Consider the following 21362-nt stretch of genomic DNA (forward strand, 5'->3'; position numbering starts at 1 on the left):
CTTCGCAGACCGGGCTCGAACCCACATCCCCTGTATAGGCAGGTGGATTCTTAACCACTGCACCACCAGGGAAGTCTCCATCTTAAACCTTTTTGATGGTACTTAGATATAATGTTCTGTTAAATTCCCCCAGTTTTGGGCACAAATCATGTCATTTGTATATAGAAAATTTTATTCTTTTTTCATCATTTATTCATTGAGCTTGGAGGTACACTGCTGAGCAATCCAGACAAAATCCTTGACTCCCAGAGTTGTCATTGCTGTGGGACAAAGATGCAGCAGGAAATAATATAATTCAAAAGCACTTTTATGATGTCAAAATATGGGTTTTTTTCCAAGAAAGAGGAATTGTAGCCAACATAGTGTTGAGTGGGGAACAATATGTATTTCTCTTTTGCCCTATTCAAAATCATCAGACTAGATCAGACAGATCATCCAAAAAAAATAAAACCCCAAAACCCACCAATTCTTGCAGTGCTATTATGGTAAAGACTCAGTCAGTTTCTCAGTTTTGGGTTTATGCTAAACTCATATAGCTTAACTCATAATCAGTTATTTTCCAGAGCACTGAAAGCTGAAAAAAGACAGCAAAACATCTAATATTGCTCCCAAAATATTTCTTCATGAGGTGATACAATGGATAAAAATTGAGCATCTATGCTTAAAGTTCCTCTGCTCTTCCTATAGAATTTTTTTTTCTTTAAATAAACTTTTTACTTTAGAATAGTTTTAAGTTTGCAGAAAAGTTGCAAGGCTAGTGCAAAGACTTCTTGTATATGCCTCACCCATTTTTTCTTAACATCTTACGTTAGTCATGTTTGTCATAACTAATGAACAAATACTGATACATTTTAAATTAAGCTTCATATTTTGTTTGAATTTCACTAGTTTTTCCCCTAATGTCCTTTTTCTGTTCCAGGATCCTATCCAGGACACCACTTACAATGAGTTAGGCTCTAAGAAGATGCTTTTGATGACCTTGATACTTCCCGATGCTGGTCAGTTGTATTGCAGAATGTCCCTCAATTTGGGTTTGCCTAATGTTTTTCTCATGGTTAGACTGGGGTCATAGGTTTTTGGGGGAAAACTACAGGAGTAAAGCACTGTTCTCAGCACTTCCTATCAAGGGTACATGCTGTCAACATGACATAACACAGATGGCGTTTAACCCTGGCTGAGATAGTATCTGCCAGGTTTCTTGGCTGTAAAGTTACTTTCCCTTCTCTTTCTATGTTGTATTCTTTGGAAGCGAGGCGCTAAGCATTACCCACACTTTAGGGAATGGGGAGTTATGTTCCACCTCCTTGAAAAGGAAATATCTACATAAATTAAAGTAAATACAAGCGATTATGAAACATGGTTGCCAATGAAACTAATGTAAGCCTAGGCTATGTTGGCAGAAGGTGTGTAAAAATGAGAGGGACTAGTTTCATTATACCCTCCATGTGTCCTGTTATACCTGTAAATTGTTGCTCGGTTCTGTTGGTCTCTGTATAGAGGAATAATCACAAACTGTAGCACTTCAGAAAGGGCTGGCCAGGTTCATAGTCTGGAATGACTAAATAAACTGGATATTTGACCCAGAAAGACTGAGGGTGAACATTATAGTTTTTTCCTGTGATATGAAAGGTACCCTGTGTTTCAGAAGGCAGACTGAGGACCAGATGAACAAAAGTTGTTCACCTAATTATTCACTGGTTTTCATCCAATATGAGCAAGCACTGGCTAACAGGGTCTAATCATGGAATGAACTCCTCCCTCATGTGTTAAAAATCTCATTACCGAAGAGTGTTGAAGCCACTTTCATCTGTGCTCACTCAACTCCGTTTTTATTTTCTTGACTTTCTTTTCATTTAGTTTATTAGCAGAAGTCTGGGAGCTGAAATTTTGTATCAGTTGACTCATGGAAGGAAATATACTGTCCACCTTTCAGCCAGGCTGGATGGGAGAGGCACAAACCCCCTAGGGCTTAGAAGTGGTATGATGGGAGCACAGGATGTGAGGAGAGATGGAGACGTGTTAGAATTAGTGACCCTGTCAGACAGAGGGACTGATTTCACTGGCTCGCTGCTGGGTGGCTGGAATTGTAATATGTGAACTTGGGTATTGTCTGTCTACCAAGTGCAAGTGTCTGGATTAAGCAACCTTACTACCCTCCATCTGTGTACATTTCTTCCTCTGTTAAATGGCTGCTAGGTAGTAACCTGCCCTATTTTACCTTTCCTCTTCCTGATGGGTAAGATCTACAACAGCAGGGAGAAGTTCTACAGAACTCACAGACTATTTTGACTGCAGTCAGTCCTAATCAATCTGGAGATACCAAGTTGTACTACATCCAAAAAATAATGTTCAGCCAAGAAATATCAATTCTACTTCTACCCACTGGTTATATTAATGTAATAGTATTTATGTCTCATTTTAGAGAAAGTCTATCACTGTTACGAAGCACATACATTTGAACTACTTTAACATGTCCATGTTTAGCATTCCTGGTACAGTATTTTGTTGGCTGAACCTTCCCTTTGAGCTCAGGACTTTGCTGCCTTTGCAGAAGTTGAGGGTAAGGTTGCCAGGAGCTGAGGCCACCATCACACTTATTCAATAATTTATTTACTGAGGTGTTGGTTACAATAATGAATGAGATGTGGTTTCTATCTTGTCTTTAGGGAGCTTAGAATCTGAGGAAGGAACTTATAGTCTACAAATTGGAGTAAACATTCATTGCTTTTAGCCATGGACACTTCATCTCAATTCTATGTGTATCTCAGATGTACCTGAACGTGTATCTGGTGCTTTTTGTATGGGCATCTCATTGTTGCATGTTCCTACCCACATCCATTCTTGTGTCTCAGTAACTCCCCTTTACGTGGAACCTTTGTGCTTAGGGCTGCCTGTGAAGAAGAGGAACAAATTATGCCATCTCCTATCTTCTTGGGGGTGGTGGTAATAGAGAAAGGGATTCAAGAAAGCACAAAGCTCACTGATAAGCTGATGCATATTATGTACTCCTGTGAGCCACAAGGAGAATGGGCAGCTGGGCCAGGGTGAGAGGCCGCTGGTAACTCATTCTAATTAGAACAATAACAACAATTGCAATTTCTCCTCTCATAGCAGATGCTACTATCCTCACAGACAGAATAATGAAAAATTCCTGGAGGAATGTGAATTGGGGGAGGAGGGGTGAGGGGAAGAGGGAGGAGAAAGTAAGAGAAGGTGGGCCCAGTGGGGTGTTGGAGCCGTCTTTTATCTGATAATGAAAGTGGATTCTATGCATGTCTTCCCAACTCTGCATTCAGTAGCACCATATTGGTAGCTTGAAATTGGTCATAGTGGGATTGGCAAACACTACAAATAAGGGTTTTTTTCCCCTTGCAGAGCTGGTTGTTATACATTTAACCAGTACACTGCTGTGTGCACACTATGGGCCTAGAGTCTAGACTCAAATTCCGGTATATTTTCCTTTCTGAGAAAACAGATTCTTGTCTCTCCCAGCCCTGGACATGAACTCAATTTTGCAGCTTCCTGAGTGGAGAAGGGGGTTGATGGAAATGGAGACAGGCTGTGGAAACCGCATAATGCCATACAGGGACACAGACACTTTGCTCTACATCTAGCATTAAGGCATCTACCTCCTATTTGGCAAGATACCTCCACCACCAAAAGAGCTTCTCCCTACTCCCCCTTTTCCTTCCCCATTAAGGAAGAGAAGTAGCATTAGAATTTATTTATATATTAAGAGTTAAAACATGTTTATTTTAGTTTTATTGTTTAGCTTATGAATAACATTTGCTTTTTATAGGAGAACTTATTTTACGTTGACCAACATATTTGTTGCAAATGTTTTTGCTGCCCAGTATTTATATATACTTATAATAACATATATTAATAATATCCTGATTCCCTACTCCATCCATATGCTTTGGATGGGATTGGCTTCCTTCTGTCTCTGAGTGTAGGCAGTTCTCAGATCTGGCCAAAGTCATGATGAATGGTTCAGGAGTGGGCATATGGCCAATCAGGGGTCCCAAGATGCAGAGACTGTTGCAGACTGTTGAGAGATAGGCATGCACTCTTTTCTACTGGATATCAACCTGGGAGAATATAATTCAGGAGCTGCTAGGGAAGGAGAAGAGCCTACTCATAGAGTTTCAGTTCCTAGATCCAACAATGCCTGTAGTTTTAATTAGTCCTAGATTTGATAGCCCCAGAGCCTGTAAAAGTTGGGGTTTTTTGTTTTTGTTTTGGTTTGGTTTTTGGCTTAAACCAGTTGGAGTAGTTCACATCAATTGAAAGAGTCAACTGATACAATATGTTTTACAATTTTCAGTTAAGAGAATTGTAATCTTTAGAAAGAAATTGATGATAACTCTTCTCACAGTATGTGTTGATATTTTCAATAAAAATACATTATATGTGCTTTTATTTTAATAGTATTTTACTAAAATATTTATTCTAAAATATTTTCTTTACATTTATATATACAGATATTTAACTAAAAAGTTATAAGCAGAATTTATTTCAAAAAGTCTCCAGAGTATTTTATGCGGGAACGCTCTTCTCTGGCTCATTCACAGTTTTTACTGCTTTTACTCTCTGTAAGGCTCCTCCTCGAATAGGAAGTTTTTTAAGAGCAATATCTGTATCAGCCAGAGGTCCTCCCACTAATCGGGCAGGAGTGCTTTCCACTGTTACTACACCACCAGAGGGCACCTAAAAAAAGCAAAAGTAAATATTTACGAGTCCATTTACAAAATTTTTCACTAAGAGGAAAACTCATTCATCCTTCAGCTAACTTTGGAAGAGACACAAAATGAACATAGTAACTAGGAGACAGCATGGACTAATGGAAAAATAAGGGCTTTGGAGCCTTTGCAATCAGGGCCAAATTATGTCCAGAACAGGACACCAGGAACACTGGAATATGGCATGGATCTATTTGCCAGGCAAAGGAGGCACTGCACACTTTCTGTCACAGAGATGTACAGATATATTTTGACTAGTGTTTATAGCAGTTTCTTGGGAATCCTGGAGGGCTGGGTCTGGTCTAAACCAGAACTAGGCAAGGGTAGAGATAAATATGCCTTAACTATTTGATATTTGAACAGCAAAAAGAAAAATATATGAGACAAAACCCCATAGAAATAACATTCTTTGGGGATTAAATTTAATATCTACTAAGAAAAGTTATGGAGAAAAAAGAATCTTACTGTTGTGTTAAGGCCTTTAATATCTGTCCGGTGAAATATTGCATTTGATGGATGCTCACTGTATCTAGAGGATTCTATACCTTTCTCTTGAAGTCTTTTTGCTTTCTGAAGATTTTTAAATTAGAAAGAAAATAAATTAATTGCTATTAAAGCATTAACTATGGTACTTACAATGAAGTATACAAAATATATTTAATTGTGTCTGTTTTATGCTTTATTAGTTAGCACTAGCATTTACTCATTTAGGCTAAGAAAATAGTTATTAACAAGTTATATCCTTTGTACATTGCAGAAAACACCTGAAAAATGTTACTGAGATTTCCATAGGTACTGGTAATATATGACCAAGGGATAAAGCAGGTCCTAAGGAAATCAGGTTCAATTTTTTGTACATAATTGAATAAGCTACTAAATTTACAATAGATGATACATGTTTTCAAATTATTTTGCATAAATTAAATACTAATTCAGTACACTTAAATGTTTCAAGCATTCAGAATAATGCAAACTATATAATTTGCTGCAGTTATAGTCAAGCTCAATAGTTGAGACACTAGAACAGGCTAAATTCGAGGTAACAAATTATCCGCATGGAGGGGGCTGATTTTAAAGTTGGGAAGAACTTTTAGTGACAAAGGGGAGACATGGTACCTTGAATAAGCTTGTTCTTAATTTTGGTTTTGCTATTTTAATGATTCCACTATTTTCGTGGGCTAATATAACATTTAACAGTTTCATATCTAGAGGAAGAATTGTAACATTATATAAAAGTGTATCCCACGTATTAATGAAAAAGTTGGGAAAAAAGTAATGAGATTTTGGAAATCTATGCTGCCTCTTACATATTTCAAGTGAACAATTAGCATTGTAAACTGTTTAGATTAGTTTCCAGTTTATTGCTGAAGCAGGTTATCACATTTTCCCAAAGGGGTGTTTATCCCAAATTCCCACTTAAGCTTTAATATAATGTTCCTTTTGGTGGTCACAGAGGGGAAGCATCCTTGAAGGAGAGAGTAATATGGACAGTTGTTTTTTGTGTCCTTCACTCTGCTTCTTACAGAAAGGATCAGTAAATAAGAAGGCTCAGAATGGAAAGTAGGAGCACATTTCTCCTGCTTATTCCTGGCTAACTCTCATCTCTTTTATGCAAACCAGGAACACCATCCTTGCTTCGCTCCCTCCCACTGCTAAGCCAAATGAAACTCAGAGTGGTATCTTCTGTAACTGTGAAAAATGCAGAGTTTCAGTTAACGCCCTAAACTGCAAATGAGGATCAATAGTGTTGGTATTCCACAGAAAGATCAACAGAAAAAGGTGAATGAATAGTTATCCCTGAAAAAGTCTGTCAGAGTTGACTGTTTGTTGTGGATATTGTAATATTTTAAAAATCCTACCTTTAAAGTTTTAACATTTGATGTTCTAGCCAAGAAATTTTCCCATGATTTATTAGCCAATTCTCTTTGCTTGTGTGTGGCTTGTACCTGAAATGAGAAAGATAATTAAGAGTTCCACTTTCTATGAAAGGATACCAAAGGGCTTGAATACTTGTATTTTGAAGGAAGACCTAGTTTTTGCCAACGTAAATTTTAAGGTCAACTAGCAAAAGGGTTAGAGTTCAACAACTTAAAAAACCAAAGTCTTAAAATGGAAAAAAACTCCTTCCCTTACTATGTGGCCAAGGTTTGAACTGCTTCCCATGAAACGTAATGCAAAACTGTTGCTATAAAAATACAAAATATGAAAATAACAATAATCCTTCTTAGCAAGACTGATTGTTTCACATGATTATCACTTGTGAAGACAGATTATAACCCAGAACAAGCTACATAAATGACCCAAGAGCAAATTCACAGGAGAAAATAAAGAGTTTTCTGCTGCCACTGATAATAGTTTAGGCAAGATTATATTGGTAAAAGTGCTTCTAATTTACACCTTCAGCAAGACAGCAGTTTTGTGAGAGTGCTGAGTTGGTTGTCGTGATGCAGTCTAGGGAGGTAACTACTGACAAAGGACAAAGACTATGGTTCCCAACAGGCTCTCCACTAAATATATATATAATCCGAGGACACATGCCCTTGGTTGGTATATAATAGACTATTAAGTTTAAATTATTAACCTAAGAGTATTTAATTAACCAACTGCTAAAAAATAAACTGGGTCAGAGCCATGATAACAAATCAACGATAACCAACAAATCAGTAATAGCTAGCCCACATAGCAGAATCCTGCCAATTCAATAGAACTAATGAGGAGCAAGAACTTCTAACGGGGTACTCCACTTAAAAGCAAATGAATGGGTTAAACAGCAGCATCCTTGCAATAAAAACTCTTCACAAACAAAACTTTTAAGCAGGGAGTTATCTAAGAATTTATAGGTGGATGCTAAGTTCCACTAGACTGAAGATGTAGACATTTAATAGTAGATGTAAAAAGATCAGGCAATAGAAAACACTTTGGAAATCACCTTAAAGTGTTTTAAATACTTAAGTTTAATCATAAAAGATCACCAAGCAGAAGTGGAGAATCTACATCATCTTTGTATCTGTGGACAAGTTCACTTAAATAGTCACTTAACCTATTTGCTCAAAAACTTCTGATGTGTTGTTTCTTACCTGTGTAAAGCTTTGGGAAAATGGCTTATATTTTCCTGACAGGCTTTTTCTGATTAGCTAAAGTCAGAGACCAGATTTGTAGAGTGCTCACAGTATATGTTTTGGCACTGAGGTGAGGAGAGGCTTGTCGGTGTGCCTATGATTGGCATGCTAGTAAGGGCCTATCACAGAGTGAGGGACGAGGGCCAACTTTCTCAATGAGGTTATACATACAGTCACAGAGAAACATCATTTGTCAGAATTTGCTAAGTGTATACATTTAAATAGACCACAATTTTTGGAACTCTGTTTGACCTTTCAAAAAATGGAAATGTCTCAGGTGTCTACCTTTTAAAATGTAAGCCTATAGAAATCAAATTATAATCCCATAAAGCAGCACTGAGTATAGTAATTGAATTTCAAGCTATTAACTCCATGTTTTCTTTAAAAACTACACAAAGACACTGAAAGTAACTATAAAAGAAAATTACAAGGTAACTCTAAGTGCTGAAGCATTCACAAGTAAGGCAAATATAACTTATGGATAACTTCAACTAGTTTATACATTGAAATTATTTTCTTGTGCCTCAGTGGCATCTGTGGCTTACTTTTGTATATACTTTTTGTTCATTTTGCACATCTTGGCATGCTTGGCTTTCAATCATCTTGCTTTGCAGAGAAGCAACCATCTTTCCAATATTTTCTGATGCTGTTATAATAGATTCCAAAATTTTTTTGTCTGTAGTGACTGGTCTTAACTTTTCTAATTTTATTTCTTCATATATTTCATTCCATATTTCTCCAATCTGTTATAGCAAAGTTTAAAAGAGTTTTAAAAAGTTAAATTAACCAAAAATAAATAATATAATTTTACATAACCTGAAATTTATTTGGGTGATCATTCCAAAGTTAACACTTAACTGAACCAGCTTCTCCTAACTTACTCCTTGGGAATAAGTTAAGTACATTGAGAATGATTTGGGGCAACAGTTACATTTGAGTATTCAGAAGTAATTTGCCTAGTGTCTTTCAATGATAGGTACTCACGGGTAAGGTTCCACTACCTAAATGTAGTTTATTGCTATCATCACTGCCCTCTCCTTTATAGACACTGTTTTCACAGCTGCACAAGTTGTTGCTTTAGTTTCATCCTCCTGAAGTACAGATGCTTTCCTTCTTAAAGCCCTGTTTGAAGGCTAGGTCAAGCTGAATTTGTAGAACAATGAACATGGAGATTCCCGGGACTCTAGTACCCAGCCACCCTGAGAAATAGGGCCTTGTCCCTCACTTTCCAGCTAAGGTAATACTTGAATCTAAAACTCTTAACATGTTGGTTGCATCATGCTGTAGCTCCATCTCATATTCTGGGTTATCTGGAAATTACTGTGCTTGAGTATGTTTAAATTTAGAAAAAAAACATACATCCAGAATACGGATCAAATTCAGCCTTGTTTTCCTTTTTTATAGAGGTTTATTCATTTACAGCATTCAAATACATAGTACTAATACTAGTAGAAGAGAATGTTTACTTGGAAAGACTTTCCTAAAATTTCAAAGGCATTTATTTACCAAAAAGTATATAACCAGCAAAGTAAGCAACTCCTTAACTGATATTTGATCATCATACAATGAAATGATAAAATAATACTTTAATAAGTATAAATCATTTATTTTAATAAGTAATAATTCATTCAATTCTAGCTCTTAATACCCTCTAAAGAGAAGAAATTATATTTTAAAGATTCTGTTAGGCTTCTATGTCAGTAACTTCCATCTTCTTTTATAAACTAATAGTTGGATGAAATCTTATCCCATGGAAAATACCCAATCAGTTAATTGTATGTTCTTTGAATAGTATCAGATGTAAAATGAGAAATAAAAACTACACAGTTCATGGATGATTGCTCACAAATAAAAATAGATCTTTCCCAACTGATGTCTTGCCATACTAGATTTTAATAACAAGGTTAAGAAGGTACTCACTTTAAAATCAAGGTATCTATGTATGATACAGAGGGTAACAAAATCTTCAGCAGATAAGCCAGGTAAATTTTCAAAATCTAAACGAAGTTTATAAAGAGAGATTTACTTTAACAGAGCAAGTGATTCCAAAAGGCATATATTTATCATAAAAACAAATGCAAATGATTGCTTTTGATTTCATCCTGATTTATGAAAAAGTTACTTCTGTGAGCTTCTGGCTTCCTCCTATAACAAACAGCTGCCAGGTCATCCTTATCTAGTCATTAGAAGAGGAATACTTTCTAGGCTGTGGTCAGACCATGATATTGTACTTTCACAATCTGAAGAGTGAGGACTTTTTCTTTAATAAGAAGCAAGGTCAAGTCCTCAGGTGATTCAGAATTCTAGTGTTTAAGCCTAACCATCTAAAACTAACTGCCTTTAATCCTGGCTGCACTCTGGAATTACCTGAGGAGCTTAAAAAATACTGATGCCTGGCCCCAAACCCAGAGCTTAACGGTGTAGCCTGCGTATTGGGATAACAATAGAATATGCATTTATCTGTATAAAGGGACTTTTGTTCATCATATATGAAAAATGGACTCCAAAGTGAAATCAATTTACAACACTCAGCAAAAAAGAGAGGCTCTTGCGCATTTGACGAGTAACTTCTTACCTAGTTTGCCCAACACAGCATAAATTTTTGCTCTGATATTCTCAGCAACATCCATAACTGCAATGGTTGGGCAGTTAGCAGGCAGTGGTATGATTTTTTGCTCTTCTTGAAAACTAGTAAATAGAGGTTTCTTTGTATCTAATCATTGGATATCATGAAAATATAGAAAGGACAGATAAAAACTGTAGTAAATTAATACTTAATTTTAAGATTTTAGTCTAGACATCATAAAATATATAAAAATATTGTAAGAGTACAATACTGCCTGATACATGGTTACTCCTTTAAAAGCATAAATAATCAATAATTTCTTCCCCATTCTGTTGCAAAACTTAAAGCTTTCATTTTTAACTATTTATGTAAAATATAAAAATTTCACAAAATTACTTTTTTAAAAGTGAAACTTTCACATAAAAAACTTTTCTAATTTTGAGATCCAGAAATTGAACACTGTCAGTTTAAAAATGATGTAATTTGCTTCTGGTTTCTATATATTATGCTATAAATATAAAAACTATTTTATGATGTTATAGATCAAAAGTTAGAAACAATAAAAATGGTTTAAAGATAGAAATCATCAGAAGTTAAAGGGGAAAGTATTTTCACTTAAAAATAAACAATACTAACAGATGAAACTATAATAAGAATTGTAAGAGGTTTAGAAAATATAATGTAGCATTATAAAATAGATAAATGAAATATAAATTCTGGTACTATTAACTTCATTAATTTAGAGTCTAGTAATTAAAATTTATGACCATTGGATTTATTTTTATTTAAAAGTTTCTTCTTTCATATAAAAAGTAAACTGTATAAATATGAATCAACAGAAATGTATAAAATACAATAAAAATTGTTCTCAAGCACTCAACTTATGTCCCAAATTTTATTGGTAAATGAAATATTACTGAATATACTTACAAAAGCAGGTAACTCAAAGAAAGTTCTTTAAGAAGTATTGTTAAGTTTTTTATTTTCAATTTAAAGAATATAATCAAATACCATTTCCTGAAAATATTCTATAAAAATATGAACCTGCTACTAATTTACTTAGTATGGTGTAAGGCCCCATACTTTCCTAAGATTGCTTTTTAAAAATACGGATCTAATTGCTTCTACAAACAATTATAAATACACTTACCAACGATCTTCCCATGTTTATCACGTTTTACTCCTAGTTCTTTTTCTTCCTTTCTCCACAATTTAATTAAAAGACTAGCAGCTGTTTGATCCTTCTTCCCTCGCCAAGCATTGACATGAGCCACAGTTTTGGGATTATCACAAAATTCAACCATTATTCCAAGTATTAGATTACAGAATTTTTTTTGGTTCAACTTTTGCAAGGAAACAGAAAAAGAAAAATGTTGCAATTAATATTTAGAATTATTGTCTTAAAAAAGGAGAAACTTTTGTATTAATCAGTAGGTTTCTTCTAAATGACTGCCTTATAAAATTAAGACTCTAAGTATGATTTGTGACCATCTCCTATTAAAATAAATACCATTGTAATGAGTCCATTTTCAAACATTAGGGATTCTTAAAAGATAGAAAGAAAAAGATTCAATATAATTCTGATGTAGTCATAAACATATGTCATGAACAAAAATGTAATTGATTTAGCTGAGTAGGAAAAAGAGAGATTGTCAAAATAAGTGAAAATGTTCATTTTAAGTGGAGCAAGGTAAATGGTGCTATGCATAGGACTCTGTAATTACAGGATCTTTCCAGTTTACCTGCTTAATTAAAGTTTGTAAAGTTGTCTCATCCTAGCTATAACCTCATTGTTACTAAGATACCAACTGATGGTAACTCCAAGTGGCAGTCACATGTGAAAATAAATCAAAATGAGGTATAATTTTGTATTTTGAAACTCAGCATCCATAAAAGAGTATTTAAACACTTAAGAAAAATTATTGTATTAAGCATATTTCCTCTGTTTTCCTGCAAACAGTTTTCAGCAAACCAAAATTTAGGTATAGAGAAGTCCAACCAGAGCAATGGCCTCCACACAGTAATGGTTTCTGTGTGAAATATTTTTGGTTGATTAACTCCTACAGTATACTGCTAATAGAATATAGCAAAGGAAACATGTAACCTGTTGTCTGAATTGCAAACATTATCAGTTTCCTCTTTCATTAAATTAAGGGTAATAATATTACCTGCTTTAGAGAGTTATTATGATGAGTTATATGAGACTGCCTGTCACATAGTAAACGCTCAATGATATTTAACCTTTACTAGCAATTACCATTTCACACTGAATAAATATTTTAGCAGATTGTATTAAGCAGAATCCTCAATCAAATGAGTTTTTTACTCCGATACTTCACATTCAGGAGAAAGAGGCAAATGTCAAGGGTTGAAGTTTATACAGGAACTTCAGTAAAGAAGATTTGTAATCTGTAGTTAACTTGGCTGGTTTAATCCATGTTAAGTGCAATCTAATGATTACCTTCATAACTATAGAAAACACAACAAAAATACCTGTCAGGAACTATTCTAACTAATGCATGTATATGTGTACACACACACACACAATCACTCACATAATCCTTCCACCAATGCATAAGGTAGATAAATGTTATCTCTGTTTTATAGATGAAGAAATTGGTAGCAGAGATGTTAAATAATTTTTCAAAGTTACACAGCTAACAACTATTAGAGGCTTCAGTCAGACTGATTCCAACCTGTGCTCACAACCACTGTGTTATATGGCCTCTCCTACCAGCCTTCATGCCTTTCCATCCAAGAAACCCTGATGGTGAAGGAGAGTGGACACAAGTAAGAAATGTCTTTTATGTCTTCTATATAATATTAAAATAAAATATAGTTGTTTAATATGTACATGCATAATATCATTCCTTGCTTCCAAATCTTAAGTATAAGCTAGATTCCAGAACGATATGCCAAATTGATGTTGTAGCTTTGAGAATCCCTGACACTGACCATGTGCCTCTGGGCATACTTGTACGCTAGTCAGAGAAACACGGTGAGCTGTATGTCATTTAGGACTACATACGTCCTTCTGTATTATGTTCAATTTTCTGAACTTTCAAAGGGTTTCTGGTTATGACTCATTCAAGGTGGGTTATTATTATTATCATTATTATTTACTTGTTTTTTGTTTGTAGTGTTTTATATCTAATGAGTTCACTCTCATCTCTAGTGTAAACTAATTTTCTTTCAGAGTTAAAAGGACACAGATAACTTTAGTATCTTTGCTAAGTCAAAGTAGGTTTGTTATTCTGTTAATAAAATCAAGAATGGTGGCAATCATAGGCAGTGACGTAGCTAGAACTCTGCATGAGAATATCTCCCAAAGTTTTACTGAAACAAAAGTATACTTTCTCTTTCATATCATCTTAACTATGGACCCACTTAGAATTGAGGGTAGTAGGGGATTACTGTAAGGATCTTTGCCATTCTTCTCAGCTGCCTTCCTGGAAGGCTTAATATGCTCACTTCTGCTCATTCTGTAAAACAGTGTATGACACACTAGATTCTTCACATTACCTACAAACTATACACAGTTTTTTAAAAATGCTGGTCTTTACTCCTTTGTCTAAGGTGACCCTTTTAATACTAAGAAGCTAGAAGTTATTAATAAATGATTATTGATTTTTAAATAATCTAGCTGTTACTTTAAAGTTTCATGGGGAAAAACAAAACAAGACAGAACAAATTCTCGGCTGTCATGTGTTTGGGAACACTGACCTAAGTAAACTGGTTTCTTCACTGGAGGAATTTTCAGACTCTACTATGCCAATGCATACTATGAAACTCCAGGAGGGATTTTTGTTTAAAACAAATATTTGAACACTATTTGAGGGCACATTTAATCACAGAGTAGTGTTCTGTGATACTCAGTTTGGAAAGTTAATAAAGACATTTATTTTTTGTTTCACAATTGTTATAATCATACTTACTGCCATTAAATCCAAAAGGAGAAAAATGCCTTCCTTTTCAAGAAAGTAATCCTCTGAGGGGTAACATCCAAAAATGCAGCACCTTAAGTAAAAAGAAAGTTATTCATTTAACAAGGCTTTATTGTTCAATTCAATTTGTGAGTCTATTTCTATTAAAAAATCTTCTCAAAGAATATTTTTCTTCATTTCCTTAAATCAAGTAGTTAATTTCTTTGCTTAAAAAATTGAACTTTGGGGCTTCCCTGGTGGCACAGTGGTTGAGAGTCCGCCTGCTGATGCAGGGGACACGTGTTCGTGCCCCGGTCCGGGAAGATCCCACATGCCGCAGACTGGCTGGGCCCGTGAGCCATGGTCGCTGAGCCTGCGCGTCCAGAGCCTGTGCTCTGCAACAGGAGGGGCCATGGCAGTGAGAGGCCCACATACCGCAAAAAAAAAAAAAAAAAAAAAAAATTGAACTTTAAAGAGACTTTGTCAGTGTAGTTTAATTTCAACTATTTAAACACTAATATTGTTTAATTATTTTTCATAACTGCCTATTTCTTTTCTGTAGATGCAATATTCTCCTCTGCTTTCCTGATATTAATTATTCTTAAAGGTCTCCTCTGTTGCTCTATTAACTTTTTCTTCAAGATTTATTCACTTACTGTGTATCTTTTACAGTGCTGGCATGCCTGAAACATTTGTTGTTTTTAATTACATCCCTTCTTTGCATATGATATTATTTGCTGAAGTGCCTGCTGCTTAGGCCTGGGCAGCTCATATGGAGTGAGAGACTGAAGTTGCTGTCAGGGCTACTTTCACTGTTTTCCTGGGTTGGGGGTGGATATGGGCTGAATAGGCTGGTGCTGGTGGTGGTGTTGGTAAACAGAGCCTAATCTCCCTCTAGCCCTCCCAGGCCTTGCAAGCCTGCTGGGGTCAAACTGTATTGTATACCCTTCCTATTTAACGTGGTATCTATCTATCTATCATTCAATAATAATGTGATAATTATTCAACATGGATCCCTCTTCAAAAAAACAAAGAGACCCGGGCTTCCCTGGTGGCCCAGTGGTTGAGAGTCCACCTGCCGCTGCAGGGGACACGAGTTCGTGCCCCGGTCCGGGAAGATCCCACATGCCGCGGAGCGGCTGGTCCCGTGAGCAATGGCCGCTGAGCCTGCGCGTCCAGAGCCTGTGCTCTGCAACGGGAGAGGCCACAACAATGAGAGGCCCACGTACCGCAAAAAAAAAAAAAAAAAAAAAAAAAAAAAAGAGACGCTGTTTCTGCTGGCTGTATTGTGACGGTGGTTGTGTGAGGGTCAGTGCATAAAGGCCATCAGCTTGGCCCCTCTCACTCAGGTGCTTCCAGGTCTTACAATCTATGGGTATGAATCACACTGTTTTTGTTCCCACTTTTGAAGTAGTACTCTCTGATGCCTATCATGGGCTGCCTTTAGACTCTTTAATTCATAACAATTACAAAAAGAGAAAAAAATAGAACATGCTTCTCTGTTCAGAAATTAAATAATATACTTCTAAAATTCACATAGATTGAAAAGAAAATCACACTGAAAATAGTTTGAACATAATGATAATACAAATAGAACATATGGAAACTCAGCTTACAGGAGATTTTACAGCCTTAGATGGATATATTAGAACAGAAGGAAGGTTGAAAACCAATGATCCTGGCATCTATCTCAAGAAATAGAAAAGGCTGAGATTGGTTCAAGATGGTGGAGAGGAAGGACATGCTCTCACTCCCTCTTGCAAGAACAATGGAAAACAACTAACTGCTGAACAGTCATCGACAGGAAGACACTGGAACTCACCAAAAAAGATACCCCACATCCAAAGACAAAGGAGAAGCCACAATGAGATGGTAGGAGGGGCGCAATCACAATAAAATCAAATCTCACAACTGCTGGGTGGGTGACCCACAAAGTGGAGAACACATTCCACAGAAGTCCACCCACTGGAGTGAAGGTTTTGAGCCCCATGTCAGCCTTCTGAAACTGGGGGTTGGGCAACAGGAGGAAGAATTCCTAGAGAATCAGACTTTGAAGGCTAGCAGGATTTGACTGCAGAACTTTGACAGGACTGGGGGAAACAGAGACTCCACTCCTGGAGGGCACACACAAAGTAGTGTGTGCATCGGGACCCAGGGGAAGGAGCAGTGACCCAACAGAGACTGAACCAGACCTACTGCTACTAATGGGGGGTATCCTGCAGAGATGGGGGTGGGTCTGTCTCACTGTGAGGACAAGGACACTAGCAGCAGAAGTTCTGGGAAGTACTCCTTGGCGTGAGCCCTCCCAGAGTCCGCCATTAGCCCCACAAAAGAGCCTGGGTAGGCTCCAGTGTTGGGTTGCCTCAGGGCAAACAACCAACAGGGAGGGGACCCAGCCCCACCCATCAGCAGGCAAGCGGATTAAAGTTTTACTGAGCTCTGCCCACCAGAGCAAAAGCCAGCTTTTCCCACCACCAGTCCCTCCCATCGGAAAACTTGCACAAGCCTCTTAGATAGCCTCATCCACCAGAGGGCAGACAGCAGAAGCAAGAACTACAATCCTGCAGCCTGTGAAACAAAAACCACATTCATTGAAAGACAGACAAGATGAAAAGGCAGAAGGCTATGTACCAGATGAAGGAACAAAATAAAACCCCAGAAAAACAACTAAATGAAGTGGAGATAGGCAACCTTCCAGAAAAAGAATTCAGAATAATGATAGTGAAGATGATCCAGGACCTTGGAAAAAGAATGCCGGCAAAGATCGAAAAGATGCAAGAAATGTATAACAAAGACCTAGAAAAATTAAAGAACAAACAGAGATGAACAATACAATAAATGAAATGAAGACTACATGAGAAGGAATCAATAGCAGAATAACTGAGGCAGAAGAACGGATAAGTGACCTGGAAGACAGAATGGTGGAATTCACTGCTACAGAACAGAATAAAGAGAAAAGAATGAAAAGAAATGAAGACAGCCTAAGAGACCACTGGGACAACAATAAATGCAACTACATTTGCATTATAGGGGTCCCAGAAGGAGAAGAGAGAGAGAAATGACCTGAGAAAATATGTAAAGAGATTATAGTCCCAAACTTCCCTAACATGGGAAAGGAAATAGCCACCCAAGTCCAGGAAGCGCAGAGAGTCCCATACAGGATAAACCCAAAGAGAAACACGCTGAGACACATAGTAATCAAATTGGCAAAAATTAAGGACAAAGTAAAAATATTAAAAGCAGTAAGGGAAAAATGACAAATAACATATAAGGGAACTCCCATAAGGTTAACAGCTGATTTCTCAGCAGAAACTCTACAAGCCACAAGGGAGTGGCATGACATACTTAAAGTGATGAAAGGGAAAACCTACAACCAAGATTACTCTACCGAGCAAGGATCTCATTCAGATTGAATGGAGAAATCAAAAGCTTTACAGACAAGCAAAAGCTAAGAGAATTCAGCACCACCAAACCAGCTCTACAACAAATGCTAAAGGAACTTCTCTAAGTGTGAAACACAAGAGAAGAAAAGGACCTACAAAAACAAACCCAAAATGATTAAGAAAATGGTAATAGGAACATACATATCGATAATAACCTTAAACGTGAACAGATAAATGCTCCAACCAAAATACACAGGCTTGCTGAATGGATACAAAAACAAGACCCATATATATGCTGTCTAAAAGAGACCCACTTCAGACCTAGGGACACGTACAGACTGAAAGTAAGGGGATGGAAAAAGATATTCCATGCAAACAGAAATCAAAAGACAGCTGGAGTGGCAATACTCATATCAGATAAAATACACTTTAAAATAAAGAATGTTACAAGAGACAAGTAAGGACACTACATTATGGGGAAGGGCTCAATCCAAAAAGAAGATATAACAATTATAAATATATATGCACACAACATAGGAGCATCTCAATACATAAGGCAACTGCAAACAGCTATAAAAGAGGAAATCGACAGTAACACAAAAACAGTGGGGGATTTTAATACCTCACTTACACCAATGGACAGACCATCCAAAATGAAAATAAATAAGGAAACAGAAGCTTTAAATGACACAATAGACCAGATAGATTTAATTGATATTTATAGGACATTCCATTACACTTTCTTCTCAAGTGCACAAGGAACATTCACCACGATAGATCACAACCTGGGTCACAAATCAAGCCTCAGTAAATTTAAGGAAATAGAAATCATATCAAGCATCTTTTCTGACCAAAACACTATGTAATTAGATATCAATTACAGGGAAAAAAACGTGAAAAACACAAACACATAGAGGCTAAACAATACATTACTAAATAACCAAGAGACCACTGAAGAAATCAATGAGGACATCAAAAAATACCTAGAGACAAATGAAAATGAAAACACAACGATCCAAAACCTATGGGATGCAGCAAAAGCAGTTCAAAGAGGGAAGTTTTTAGCTATACAAGCCTACCTCAAGAAACAAGAAAAATCTCAAATAAACAATCTAACCTTACACCTAAACGAACTAGAGAAAGAAGAACAAACAAAACCCAAAGTTAGCAGAAGGAAATAAATCATAAAGATCAGAGCAGAAATAAATGATATAGAAACAAAGAAAACAATAGCAAAAATCAATAAAACTAAAAGCTGGTTCTTTGAGAAGATAAACAAAATTGATAAACCATTAGCCAGACTCATCAAGAAAAACAGGTAGAGGACTCAAATCAATAAAATTAGAAATGAAAAAGGAGAAACTACAACAGACACTGCAGAAATACAAAACATCCTAAGAGCCTACTACAAGCAACTCTATGCCAATAAAATGGAAAACCTGGAAAAAATGGACAAATTCTTAGAAAGGTATAACCTTCCAAGACTGAACCAGGAAGAAGTAGAAAATATGAACAGACTAATCACAAATAATGAAATTGAAACTGTGATTAAAAATCTTCCAACAAACAAAAGTCCAGGACCAGATGGCTTCACAGGTGAATTCTACCAAACATTTAGAGAAGAGCTAACAGCCATCCTTCTCAAACTCTTCCAAAAAATTGCAGAGGAAGGAACAAACTCATTCTATGAGGCCACCATCACCCTGATACCAAAACCAGACAGATACTACAAAAAAAGAAAATTACAGACCAATAACACTGATGAATATAGATGCAAATATCCTCGACAAAATACTAGCAAACAGAATCCAACAACACATTAAAAGGATCATACACCATGATCAGGTGGGACTTATCCCAGGGATGCAAGAATTCTTCAATATATGAAAATCAATCAATATGATACACCATATTAATAAATTGAAGAATAAAAACCATATGATCATCTCAATAGATGCAGAAAAAGCTTTTGACAAAATTCAACACCCATTTATGATAAAAACTCTCCAGAAAGTGGGCATAGAGGGAACCTACCTCAAAATAATAAAGGCCATATACAACAAACCCATAGCAAACATCATTCTTAATGGTGAAAAATTGAAAGCATTTCCTCTAAGATCAGGAACGACACAAGGATGTCCACTCTCACCACTATTATTCAACATAGTTTTGGAAGTCCTAACCACAGCAATCAGAGAAGAAAAAGAAAGAAAAGGAATCCAAACTGGAAAAGAAGAAGTAAAACTGTCACTGTATGCCGATGACATGATACTATACATAGAGAATCCTAAAGATGCTACCAGAAAACTACTAGAGCTAATCAATGTATTTGGTAAAGTTGCAGGATACAAAATTAATGCACTGAAATCTCTTGCATTCCTATATACTAATGATGAAAAATCTGAAAGAGAAACTAAGGAAACACTCCCAGTTACCATTGCAACAAAAAGAATAAAATACCTAGGAATAAACCTACCTAGGGAGACAAAAGACCTGTATGCAGAAAGCTATAAGACACTGATGAAAGAAATTAAAGAGGGTACAAACAGATGGAGAGATATACCATGTTCTTGGATTGGAAGAATCAATACTGTGAAAATGACTATACTCCCCAAAGCAATCTACAGATTCAATGCAATCCCTATCAAATTACCAATGGCATTTTTTACAGAACTAGAATAAAAAATTTAAAATTTGTATGGAGACACAAAAGACCCCGAATAGCCAAAGCAATCTTGAGGGAAAAAAACGGAGCTGGAGGAATCAGACTCCCTAACTTCAGACTACTACAAAGCTACAGTAATCAACACAGTATGGTACTGGCACAAAAGCAGATACATAGATCAATGGAACAAGATAGAAAGCCCAGAGATAAACCCATGCACCTATGGTCAACTAATCTATGACAAGGAGGCAAGGATATACAATGCAGAAAAGACAGTCTCTTTAATAAGTGGTGCTAGGAAAACTGCACAGCTACATGTAAAAGAATGAAATTACAACACTCCCTAACACCATACACAAAAATAAACTCAAAATGGATTAGAGACCTAAATGTAAGACTGGACACTATAAAACTCTTAGAGGAAAACGTAGGAAGAACACTCTTTGACATAAACCACAGCAAGATCTTTTTTGATCCACCTCCTAGAGTAATGGAAATAAAACAAAAAATAAACAAATGGGACCTAATGAAACTTCAAACCTTTTGCACAGCAAAGGAAACCATAAACAAGACGAAACGACAACCCTCAGAATGGGAGAAAATATTTCCCAATGAATCAACGGACAAAGGATGAATCTCCAATGTATATAAACAGCTCATGCAGCTCAATATTAAAGAAACAACCCAATCCAAAAATGGGAAGAAGACCTAAATAGACATTTCTCCAAAGAAGACATACAGATGGCCAAGAAGCACATGAAAAGCTGCTCAACATCACTAATTATTAGAGAAATGCAAATCAAAACTACAATGAGGTATCACCTCACACCAGTTAGAATGGGCATCATCAGAAAATCTGCAATCAACAAATGCTGGAGAGGGTCTGGAGAAAAGCGTACCCTCTTGCACTGTTAGTGGGAATGTAAATTGATACAGCCACTATGGAGAACACTATGGAGGTTCC

The 21362-nt window shown here is 36.3% G+C and overlaps 1 protein-coding gene across 1 annotated transcript in view; it reads right to left on the minus strand.

Annotated features, from left to right (window-relative positions):
* Positions 1 to 4539: 4539 nt before the first annotated feature.
* The window catches only part of CFAP69 (cilia and flagella associated protein 69), a 64720-nt gene continuing 47897 nt past the window's right edge, over positions 4540 to 21362 (minus strand). The window contains exons 16-23 of the mRNA XM_065883556.1: positions 14363 to 14444; positions 11578 to 11770; positions 10437 to 10574; positions 9782 to 9858; positions 8407 to 8604; positions 6602 to 6688; positions 5208 to 5312; positions 4540 to 4710 (exon numbers count right to left, since the gene is read on the minus strand). Of these exons, the coding sequence (XP_065739628.1) occupies positions 4540 to 4710; positions 5208 to 5312; positions 6602 to 6688; positions 8407 to 8604; positions 9782 to 9858; positions 10437 to 10574; positions 11578 to 11770; positions 14363 to 14444 (1051 nt within the window). The remainder of the gene's footprint in view (positions 4711 to 5207; positions 5313 to 6601; positions 6689 to 8406; positions 8605 to 9781; positions 9859 to 10436; positions 10575 to 11577; positions 11771 to 14362; positions 14445 to 21362) is intronic.

This window comes from Phocoena phocoena, chromosome 9, assembly GCF_963924675.1.
Source record: "Phocoena phocoena chromosome 9, mPhoPho1.1, whole genome shotgun sequence".
NCBI classification, from domain to species: domain Eukaryota; kingdom Metazoa; phylum Chordata; class Mammalia; order Artiodactyla; family Phocoenidae; genus Phocoena; species Phocoena phocoena.